Source organism: Jatropha curcas, unplaced genomic scaffold, assembly GCF_041381405.1.
Source record: "Jatropha curcas cultivar XTBG-Jc1 unplaced genomic scaffold, XTBG_Jcur_1.0 HiC_scaffold_1031_pilon, whole genome shotgun sequence".
Lineage (NCBI taxonomy): Eukaryota > Viridiplantae > Streptophyta > Magnoliopsida > Malpighiales > Euphorbiaceae > Jatropha > Jatropha curcas.
The window spans coordinates 6,821-18,451 of NW_028322585.1; the positions used below are offsets into that span (position 1 = coordinate 6,821).

The window sequence follows — 11,631 nt, forward strand, 5'->3', positions numbered from 1 at the left end:
AAACTGAAGCATGGAGATATAAACCAAAATAATAATAACAACAATAAGAACAGTTGTGATTTTGACATTTTCCCTAAATGTATACAGTGAATATTACTAAAAATTAGAAAGAAAAAAAAAACCCACTAATATCATTTGTGTACCAAATAATTTTTAAATAATGAATTTATTTATTAAATTATTGGAGTCCCAAAACGCAAAAATAATTGTTACGTCACACTTGCAACAAACGGCGAGAATTCGAAGTATAAAACCATATATATACACCTCTATGACTACAAAGTGCCCAAGCTTGCCGTATAGCTACTCATCATCTTCAATCATCAATGGCGGATACAGTTTCTCCTCCTCTATATGAAAAATATTCTCGTAAAAACCATATTCATAGAGTTTTGGACATTTGCATCCTCTTTCTTCTAACTTCTCTCATTGTTTATCGTCTTTTAACTCTCAAGAATCATGGTTTTTCTTGGCTTCTTGCTCTTTTATGCGAGTCATGGTTTACTTTTGTCTGGGTTCTTACTGTCAGCACAAAATGGAACCCTGTGGATTACAAAACATACCCAGAACGCCTCCCTCAAAGGTAATGAATATCTTTTCTTTTTTGGCTCTCTTTTAATTCATTTCTCTAAATCTATACTATTTGTTTATGTTTTTTTTCACATTGAGAAATTTCCAATTGCAGAGTTCCACACTCATTTTAGTTTGGTCTAATGAAAACGCTTCTGTAAACTTGAAGATTGGTTTATTATTATGTCACCAAGCTAGACCTTTATTTGTACATGAAAATTTATTATATATATGAATTTTTTTTTCTGATATACTATAAGTTTTTCTTTATTGTTATTTATAAATTCTTTTACAGAGTGGAAAAGTTTCTTCCAGCAGTGGATATGTTTGTGACAACGGCAGACCCAGTGCTAGAACCGCCTATAATAACAATGAACACAGTAATATCATTATTAGCAGTTGATTATCCAGCAAATAAGCTTGCTTGCTATCTATCAGATGATGGATGTTCTCCTCTCACCTTTTACTCTCTGCTTGAAACTTCCAAGTTTGCTAAGCTTTGGGTTCCCTTTTGCAAGAAGTACAATATTCAAGTTAGAGCTCCCTTTAGATACTTTTCATCCACTGATCATAAGCCTATGTTGTCTAGTGATGCTAGCTCATTGGAATTCCAACAAGAATGGAAAAAAATGAAGGTAACAACAATTTTCTGCTAAGTTGTCCTATCCAATCTTGTCGGGTGAGGTTTTTCTTGAATTTTCTAAGCTAAAGAGAAATTACATTATATGAATGTGACAACTTGTCTATTTAACTTTTTTGCTAAATTGATATATAACATACCATACTTAGTGCATGACTTGGATAGATTAATATGTAAATTAAACTTTTTGATAATTAAATAACATTATCTTTATTTTTTTTTTTTTGGCTTTGTCATTTTATTAATAGGATGAGTACGAGGAGCTTAGCCGCAAAATCCAAGATGCAGCCAAAAAATCCTCTCCTTGTGATCTAACCGGTGATTTTGCATTTTTCTCCAAAATAGAATGTAAAAACCATCCTACTATAATTAAGGTCAGTATACCTATTTTATTTTTTTAATTATTTCAAATTTTAATTAATTTAATTGAGGGTTTGAACTCCTTAATTATTCTAAATGCTAAAATATATTAGAATCTATAAAATAACAACTCTGGCAATAAGGCCACCCTATTTTAGAAAATTTTAAATTAATTTTTAATTCAATTTGTTTATTATTTTCTACCCTTTTATGGTTGTTTCTGTAGATTATGTGGGAAAATAAGGAAGGTCTTTCAAATGGGTTGCCTCATTTGATTTATATATCGAGAGAGAAGAGGCCAAATCATCCACACCACTACAAAGCAGGTGCCATGAATGTACTGGTATGTATTTTCTTCATCCCAATTAAATCAATCATTGAAAATTAATTAGATATTGTAGTGATTAAAGTTAATTTTACTTTTTTAATGATGATAAACAGACCAGAGTCTCTGGATTGATAACAAATGCACCATTTATGTTAAATATGGATTGCGACATGTTTGCCAATAATCCACAGATCGTCCGTCACGCAATGTGCTTCTTTTTAGGTTCTAAGAACGAAGGGGATACTGCATTTGTCCAAACTCCACAAATTTTTTATGATGGACTTAAGGATGACCCATTTGGAAATCAATTGGTAGTTCTGTATAAGGTGAGCTGGAATCGGTTTTTTACAATTTGTTAGCAATAGGAACCGAATTTTTAAAGGAAAAGAGAGAGTTAAAAATTGAAACTTGAATATAATTTTGGGTAAAGGTATGTGCTTTCTTTTTTTTTTATTAACAAAAGTTTGATTTTGTTGGAGAATATTTTTTTAGAATTTTTAAAAAATTAATATTTTGGTATTTGTTTTAGTATATAGGACGTGGAATAGTAGGACTTCAAGGACCTTTCTACGGTGGGACAGGATGTTTCCACAGGAGAAAAGTAATCTATGGCTTATGTCCTAATGATATTGGATATTTTGCTAAATTTCTCACTCCAGTCACTGGTAATTAACTGTAGATTATCTTATAAGCTTCTCTTCAATTTTTTATTTTATTTTGTTAATTAATTGAATTATCCCTAATGACAAAATTAATGAAAATAATGACTGGGTGAGCAGGTAATTTGGATGATAAAGAATTGCTAAATATATTTGGGAACTCAAAGGAGTTTATCACATCAGCTGCTAATGCATTGGAAGAGAAGACAAATAGACCAAACAATCTTTCTGATTCAATGGAGGCAGCTTATCACGTCGCTGCTTGTGGCTACGAGTATGGAACTGCGTGGGGTAAACAGGTTAGAAACTTATGCTCCTGAAGTCACAAACTTCAGTAACGTGTTATCCCTCACATACTAGTAATAATAATTTTTGAGTAGTTTTAATATTTATATGTAAAATATTCAATTATTGTGCAGTTAATATAATCTATGAAACAATAATTTTCATATTTTTCAATTATTCAATAACTATTTAATCGATATAATATTAAAAATTCAAGTATTCGATAGAATAATTGTTGTGCGGTGTCCACTCAGTGGGACCCACACTTTGTTGAAAATAAAAGATGAGAAAGAAAATTTTCTTCTTGATAGGTGATCCGTTTTTCGGTGGAAGCGTGATTAACGTGTCTATCTCTCCTAATCACGCGTCCATCTCTCCTATAAATAGGAGATGGCGTAACGCTTCTTTACACAACAAGAGTGAAAGAAAAAGAAGAGAAATTTGAGAGAGTTGTTCCAGTTTTAGGGTGTTTTTGGGAAACACATTTAAGCGCCACTATTTTTGTATTACTCTCCTTGTAAGCCTACTTTTTATATAGTGGAAGAAATATTCGGTTTTTGTCCCGTGGACGTAGCCCTAAACAGTTAAAGGGTAAACCACGTAAATATCTGTGTGTCATATTTCTATTTTTCCGCTGTATTATTATTCTCGTAATTTTATTGTCGGGCCCTAACAATAATTTATTACTTCAAAATATTTAATAAATATAATTTTATAAATTAAAGTAAAAAATTAGAATGCGATAAACTTTTTTTATACATAAAATAAATGGGTGAATTTATGCATAGCATTTAACGCATGGTATTTGATGAATTTGGGATTATCTTAGGTTGGTTGGCAATATGGATCCACAACAGAAGATGTCCTAACGGGTCTAAAGATCCATGAAAGAGGTTGGAGATCCGTATATTGCAAACCCGACCCACCCGCCTTTCTTGGGTGTGCACCATCAGGTGGGCCAACCTCAATGACCCAACAAAAGAGGTGGGCCACAGGTTTACTTGAAATATTAGTAAGCAAAAGGAATCCTATATTTGCCACCATTTTTGGGAAACTCCAAATAAGGCAGTGTTTGGCCTATTTGTGGATCTTTTTGTGGGGCTTGCGTTCAATTCCTGAGCTGTGCTATATGGTGTTGCCTGCTTACTGTATCATCACCAACTCCAATTTCTTGCCCAAGGTGAAATCTATTTTTAAAACTGATTTATTAATTAGCACTTGCCTTTGCATGTTCATATATTTTCATACTAGCATGTTTTTTATAATAAATTTAGATATTAAATATATTTTATTTTGTATAAATTGAAATTGAAGTTTTTTTTTTCATTTTTAAGTAAAATAAAAGGAAAAAGTGCATTTAGAAATTTGTCACTATTAAATGAAAAATAATTATGTAATACTGTAAAAAGATTTATTTTAGCATGTATAATCAAAATTAAAGAAATTTCGGTAGTATAATTTTACTAAAATTTTAAAGACTTATGAAATTAATTGACATCAAGCAAATATAAAATATAAAATGAATTTCTTTCTATATATGTTCTCAACATTGATACATGGAAAGAACAAAATAAAATGAATTGTACACATTTAATATGAATACAACTGCTATTTTTTATAAGTTGAGAAAGTTTATTTATGACATTATAAATACATTTAATATTAAAAAAGTAAAATGGAATTGCTTCTAAATATAAATTATTCCTAATTTATTTTTTATCAGTTCCTGTGTTTTTCTCATATTCATGTGAGCATATGTGTGTGTGTGTATATAGATACGATAAATTCTAATTATTTTTTTTATTTTAAATTGATAAACTTCATGTTATGAGCCAAATTCAATATTTAAAATATTAAATTTTAAATAAAATTCAAGAATCCAAATGTCATAGCCCTGACCTGGTCAGTATTGTCCGCTTTAGGCTTTGCAACCCTCACGGAATTGTCCCTCAGGCAGGCTTTGCAACTCGCCCAAAAGCGCGCTAACCAAGTTAGAAGCTACCCCTCTTATGTATAGATCGTTTACCCCGTCCTTAACCGATGTGGGATTTGCCTAAGGTGTGCTGGCCTTGCCACATACACCCCCCCTTGGGGACTCAGCGTCCTCGTTGAGGTTTGCCCCACCACCGGCCAGAGGGCACAGGGCCGGCTCTGATACCAATTGTCATAGCCCTGACCTGGTCAGTATTGTCCGCTTTAGGCTTTGCAACCCTCACGGATTTGTCCCTCAGGCAGGCTTTACAACCCGCCCAAAAGCGCGCTAACCAAGTTAGAAGCTACCCCTCTTATGTATAGATCGTTTACCCCCGTCCTTAACCGATGTGGGATTTGCTTAAGGTGTGCTGGCCTTGCCACATACACCCCCCCTTGGGGACTCAGCGTCCTCGCTGAGGTTTGCCCCACCACCGGCCAGAGGGCATAGGGCCGGCTCTGATACCAATTGTCATAGCCCTGACCTGGTCAGTATTGTCCGCTTTAGGCTTTGTAACCCTCACGGATTTGTCCCTCAGGCAGGCTTTGCAACCCGCCCAAAAGCGCGCTTGTAACATCCTCTTGAGTTGAGTTGGGTTGAACCAAACCTGGTTGGGGTAGAATGGATGATAAGTGGACTTAGTTGCATGAAAAGTTTAGGACTTATTGGCATCACCATATATAGCTTGGGTATGAAGCTGCAACCTTCTTATAAGTGAGGTACCATGTAGAACTTTTACACACAAAATCACTTTTTCTAGAGTCTATCTGTTCCTTTCATTTTCACTTTCCCATTTTCACGTTTCTCATTCTTTTCTTACTTTTCCCTCCCATTTCCTTTGCCTTTTCACTGTAGTTAAGCATTAAGTCAACTCCAAGTAAGTAAATTCCTTGAAGTTAAAGGTTATTCAATCTTTAATTTAGCTATATTGGAGATGAATCATGAGAATTCTTGTGTATAAGAGAAGAAAGTTCAAAGGTAGCAGAGAAGAGAAACTAAAAACAGAGCCCCAGCTTTGTGGCAAGAAAGGTTTGATATCTCTTGTTATTTCCCATGTTCTTTGCATGAAAAATTGTGTGGAGTGTTGCTCATGAGATCATATGTTGCTTATTGTTGAGTGAGAGGATTGAAATGATGTGAAAACAGGGGATGGAATGAGTTTATGCTGAACCAGAGTTTGCTGGAAATTTTACCAGCAACTTCATCTTGATTTTGACTCCATTTAATGATGGAACTAGGAATTGTCATAGAAGAGTTATTTGTTCCTCTATGTGTTATCTTTACGTGGGCTTTTGAATCATTCAATTTGGAGTTGTATATTGAGAGTTATGGCCAAAAGACTACAGACTGTACAGTTTGGAATCACGTCGCGCGCGCCGCGCAGGCTGGGCAGCGTGTCGCGCTCGCGAATTCCACATGCGCGGTTGCGACCTTGGCCAGAAGCTCTCTGACTCTCAGTTTGCGCATTTCGCGCTCGCGAACTCCACAAGCGCGCTCGCGACTTCATCTCGCACTCGCGACTTGTGTTGCGCGGTCGCGACTTGAGCCAGAAAGCTCTCTGACTCTCAAATGGTACATCTCGCGCTCGCGAGGTTTGAAGACGCGCTCGCGACTTGGTCTCGCGCTCGCGACTAAGGTTGCGCGGTCGCGACTTTGAGCCAGAAACTCTCTGACTCTCATTTGACATTCTCGCGCTCGCGACTTTCAAAAGCGCGCTCGCGACTTACCTCTTCAGTGTAACTCGCGCTCGCGACTTGGCATGTCGCGCTCGCGACTGATGCTTTGACATTCTTTTTGTCTTCATTTCCTATGCAATTAACTTCCTTTGCTCATCATGCATGCATCCAATCATTGTAAAACAAAAATACAACATAAGAACATGGATTAAAACAACATGTAAGCATTTATATGATGTGAACTCAAATCAATATAATGAACTATGAAGTTGTAAAACCATTTATGTGCTATTGTGTTACATTGTTGATATGCTAATATGAAGCTCCATTGAGGTTGGGTAGAAACCATGTAGATAAGGCTATGTCGCGACATAGAATAGCAGATCTGCGCCCCATACAGTTTGGAACTCCAGCTACAGGCCGTTGAGTGGATATGATTATACAGGCCATAGCAGCCAAGCATACAGTATTCATACAGTTTCATACAGTTTATCTTATCACTTCGGTTTCACTATAACCTTATGGAGCCATACAGATATTTTAACTTGCTATTGCATGAATCATACAGTAAAATAAACAGTAAGAAAGATCATTAAGGTAAAATGAAAGCCGCATGTTATGTGTGATTATATGTACTTACATAATGCTTTTTGCTTATATGTGTGCTTATTGTTATTTTATGTTGAGATATCCACTGAGCTTTAATAGCTCAGCGAGTTACCTGTTTAACTCGCAGGTTTTGAGACTGGTCTTTTAAGCGTCAGCGTACAACTGCAGCAGTTCATCTGTAGAAGACTCAGTCTTCAGGGTAGCTCCCTATTTTGATGTGTAACTTTTATTTATTCTATTCATGGCATGTACAGGGCACACAGTTGGGCCCATTTCACTTTAAAAACTTGTATTATGTATATCAATATTCAGTACACTATTAATGTAAACAGCTTTTGTATACTATAATAGTCAATAGTCAGTATGATATCAGCATGTCAGAACATTTAAGTCAACCAGTTTGTATCATCTCGACTCGGTTCATTCGGGTTATTGGGTGGACCGGGAAGGGGTGTTACAAATTTTGGTATCAGAGCCCTTGGTTTAATTTCCTCGGGCTTGCATGCATAAGTCAGTAGAGTGTACATGCCATGACTACCCTGATGAACTAAGCAGTTGTTATTCTTTTAGGAGGATGTCTCAGGAAGGTGAGAGGATGTCTCAGGAAGGTGAGAGTGAGTCACACGCCTCCAGAGCAGTGGAGGGTGAGGCTCCAGTAGCACCAGGTCAAGCTAGAACAGTGGAGGGTGAGGCTTCAAGAGCACCAGGTCAAGAGGTGCTGTTAAAGCAACTTGCAGATACTTTTCGACAGATTGCAGGGGTGATGCCTCAAGCACCCGTCGTAGTAGAAAGAGAGAGAAAGCCCCCATTGGAGAAGCTCCGAAAATATGGTGCAAAGGAATTCAAAGCAAGCAAAGATGACAGTCCCGAAGTAGCTGAGTATTGGCTAGATGGGACATCGAGAGTCCTAGAACAATTGCAGTGTACAGCCGAAGACAAGTTGATTTGTGCCACTTCATTGCTGATTAAGGAGGCATATACATGGTGGACCACTGTGCAACAGAGAGTAACAGCAGATCAGCGTATTTGGCAATTCTTCTTGGATGAATTCAAGAAGAAGTTCATCACCGAGGCTTACCTAGATGCGAGAAGGAAAGAATTCTTATACTTGCGACAGAACAGAATGTCTGTAGCCGAATATGAAAGAGAATTTACTAGACTCAGCAGGTATGGTAAGCAGATAGTGTCTACAGAAGCCGAAAGGTGTAAGAAGTTCCAAGAAGGCTTGAATGATGAGATTCAGATGGGAGTGGTAGCTTCCAGATTCAGAGAATTCTCAGCCTTGGTAGAGGCAGCACAGGAGATAGAGCGAATACAGGCCAATCAGCGTTCTAGACGCCAGCGGTCTCAGCAGAGAAGAGACCAGACTCAGGGTGCACCCAGTACACATCAGCCGGAGAGCAAGAGATTCAGAGGTGCTAGTAGTTCAGCTGGTTCTAGGCCTCCTTTTAGCCAAGGCATAGCCAGGGGTACCACCAAGGAGGGAAGTGGAGTTTGCCATAGATGTCTATCCTGGAGCAGCACCAGTATCTATTGCACCTTACAGAATGGCACCAGCAGAGTTAAAAGAGTTAAAGATTCAGCTGCAGGAGTTATTGGATAACGGCTTTATCAGACCTAGTGTATCACCTTGGGGAGCACCGGTATTATTTGTTAAGAAGAAAGATGGATCACTCAGACTGTGCATTGATTACAGACAGCTGAATAAGCTGACAATCAAGAATAAGTATCCATTGCCTCGAATCGATGATTTGTTTGATCAGTTAAAAGGTTGCAGGTATGTTTTCTAAGATTGACCTCAGGTCGGGATATCATCAGTTGCGTATAAAAGAAGAAGATATCGCTAAGACTGCATTCAGGACCCGATATGGTCACTTTGAATTTTTAGTAATGCCATTCGGTCTCACAAATGCACCGGCGGTTTTCATGGATCTCATGAACCGCGTGTTTCATTCATACCTGGATCAGTTTGTGGTGGTGTTTATAGATGACATTTTGGTCTATTCCAGAGACAGGGCAGAACATGATAAGCATTTGCGGATTGTACTTCAGACATTGAGAGATAAACAGCTGTATGCTAAGCTTAGTAAGTGTGAGTTTTGGCTAGAAGAAGTTTCTTTCTTAGGCCATGTGGTGTCATCAGAGGGTATCAGGGTGGATCCTAAGAAGATTGAAGCTATTATTGATTGGAGACCACCCAGAAATGTCACAGAAGTTCGAAGTTTTCTGGGTTTAGCCGGTTATTACAGAAGGTTTGTAAAGGGATTCTCCATCATTGCATCACCCTTAACAAGACTGCTGAAGAAAGAGGCTAGATTTCACTGGGATGATAGATGTCAGCAGAGTTTTGACACTTTGAAGACCAAGTTGACTGAAGCACCAGTGTTGACTCAGCCAGTGTCAGGTAAAGACTTTGAGATTTATAGTGATGCTTCTCATATTGGGTTAGGATGTGTACTCATGCAAGATGGGAAAGTGGTGGCTTATGTCTCCAGACAATTGAAGCCACATGAGTTGAATTATCCAACCCATGATCTAGAACTGGCAGCCATTGTTCTAGCATTCAAAGTATGGCGGCATTATCTGTATGGTGAGAAGTGTTACATTTACACAGATCATCAGAGTTTAAAGTATTTACCCACACAGAAGGACTTGAATTCAAGACAACGGAAAGTGGATGCAGATTCTGGCTAATTATGATTATGTCATTAATTACCATCCGGGCAAAGCTAATGTGGTAGCTGATGCCCTTAGCCGGAAATCATTGTTTGCTTTGAAAGCCATGAGAATTAGCATGGAGTTGCAACAGCAGGGAGTTATTCTAGCACAGATGCAAGTACAGCCATCATGGGTTCAAGAAGTTGCAGAAGCACAGAAGAAAGATGCACAAACAGCAGTATGGGTGAAACAAGTACAGGAAGATCATGGTGGGAAATTCAGATTGGATAACAGTGGAGTATTGTTCTTTGAGGACAGAGTTGTTGTACCACAGATAGGGGAAATCAGACAGGAGATTCTGCATGAAGCTCATAACAGTCCATATACAATGCATCCAGGTAGTACCAAGATGTATCAAGATTTGAAGCAAGGCTATTGGTGGCCGGGCATGAAGAAAGATATCGGAAATGTTGTAACAAGATGTTTAACATGTCAACAAGTAAAAGCAGAACATCAACTGCCATCTGGGTTGCTTCATCCAATAACAGTGCCAACATGGAAGTGGGATCAGATCACGATGGATTTTGTTACTGGATTACCTCAGACGCAGCGGAAGCATGATGCAGTATGGGTGATCGTGGACAGATTAACCAAGTCTGCTCACTTTCTACCAGTCAGGATGGACTATGCTCTGGATAAGTTAGCAGAAATTTATGTTCAAGAAATAGTTCGACTACATGGAGTTCCCTCATCCATTATCTCTGATCGTGATCCAAGGTTTACATCGAAGTTTTGGGGTAAACTGCAGGAAGCATTAGGGACGAACTGCATTTCAGCACTGCTTTTCATCCGCAGACAGATGGCCAGTCAGAAAGAGTAATTCAATATTGAAAGACATGATGAGATCATGTGTTATTGAATTTGAAGGCAGTTGGGACAAATATGTCTCTCTCATGGAATTCGCCTAACAACAACAGCTATCAATCGAGCATCAAAATGGCACCATATGAAGCATTGTATGGTAGAAGATGCAGGACACCTGTATGTTGGACAGAACTTAGTGAGAAGAAGATTTTGGGTCCAGATTTGGTTAGAGATACAGAAGAGAAAGTGGAAATCATCAGAAAACGGCTAAAAGAAGCAAGTGATCGACAAAAGTCCTATGCTGATTTAAAAGAAAGGAACATTGAGTATTCGGTTGGGGATAAGGTATTTCTAAAAGTTTCACCATGGAAAAAGATCTTAAGGTTTGGACAAAAGGGTAAGCTAAGTCCTAGGTTCATTGGTCCATACGAGATTGTTGAACGCGTAGGACCATTAGCCTATCGCCTAGCATTACCTCCAACCTTAGATTGAATCCATAATGTGTTTCAGATACAGATCAGATCCCTCACATGTGTTATCAGCAGAAGAGATTGAAATTCAGCCGGATCTCACTTATGAAGAAGAAGAACCAGTTCAATCCTAGCCAAAGAAACTAAGAATGCGAACAGAAATAGCATTGGTGAAGGTTCTTTGGAGGAATCATAAGACAGAAGAAGAAGCAACTTGGGAATCTGAAGAAACCATGCGACAACAATATCCGCTATTTGTTACAACAGGTAACTTCGGGACGAAGTTTTTATTTAGGAGGGGAGGAACTGTACATCACTCTTGAGTTGAGGTTGGGTTGAACCAAACCTGGTTGGGTAGAATGGATGATAAGTGGACTAGTTGCATGAAAAGTTTAGGACTTATTGGCATCACCATATATAGCTTGGGTATGAAGCTGCAACCTTCTTATAAGTGAGGTACCATGTAGAACTTTTACACACAAAATCACTTTTTCTAGAGTCTATCTGTTCCTTTCATTTTCACTTTTCCATTTTCACGTT

General features: G+C 38.0%; 1 protein-coding gene across 3 annotated transcripts; it reads left to right on the forward strand.

Annotated features, from left to right (window-relative positions):
• Nucleotides 1–269: 269 nt before the first annotated feature.
• On the forward strand, nt 270–7,475 carry LOC105629790 (cellulose synthase-like protein B3). 3 transcript variants are annotated; one of them, XM_089717161.1, is made up of 9 exons: nt 270–583; nt 866–1,205; nt 1,459–1,584; nt 1,797–1,913; nt 2,012–2,224; nt 2,428–2,563; nt 2,678–2,856; nt 3,672–4,022; nt 7,227–7,475. In XM_089717161.1, exons 1-9 carry the CDS (start codon nt 327–329, stop codon nt 7,245–7,247), a joined length of 1,740 nt encoding a protein of 579 aa, XP_089573287.1. In that variant the 5' UTR covers nt 270–326; the 3' UTR covers nt 7,248–7,475. The 3 variants fall into 3 exon arrangements, with proteins under 3 accessions (XP_089573287.1, XP_089573289.1, XP_089573288.1); XM_089717163.1 differs by lacking the exon at nt 3,672–4,022 and having other exon boundaries at nt 271–583; XM_089717162.1 differs by lacking the exons at nt 3,672–4,022; nt 7,227–7,475 and adding an exon at nt 3,154–3,447 and having other exon boundaries at nt 271–583.
• The last annotated feature ends 4,156 nt before the right edge of the window (nt 7,476–11,631 follow it).

Bases quoted from the DNA above. Each gene is read 5' to 3' on its own strand.
- LOC105629790 (XM_089717161.1), top strand. From the start codon at position 327: ATGGCGGATACAGTTTCTCCTCCTCTATATGAAAAATATTCTCGTAAA. The intron at 1,914-2,011 runs GTATGTATTTTC...GATGATAAACAG, and splicing joins CAGGTGCCATGAATGTACTG to ACCAGAGTCTCTGGATTGAT. The intron at 4,023-7,226 runs GTGAAATCTATT...TTTAACTCGCAG, and splicing joins ACTCCAATTTCTTGCCCAAG to GTTTTGAGACTGGTCTTTTA.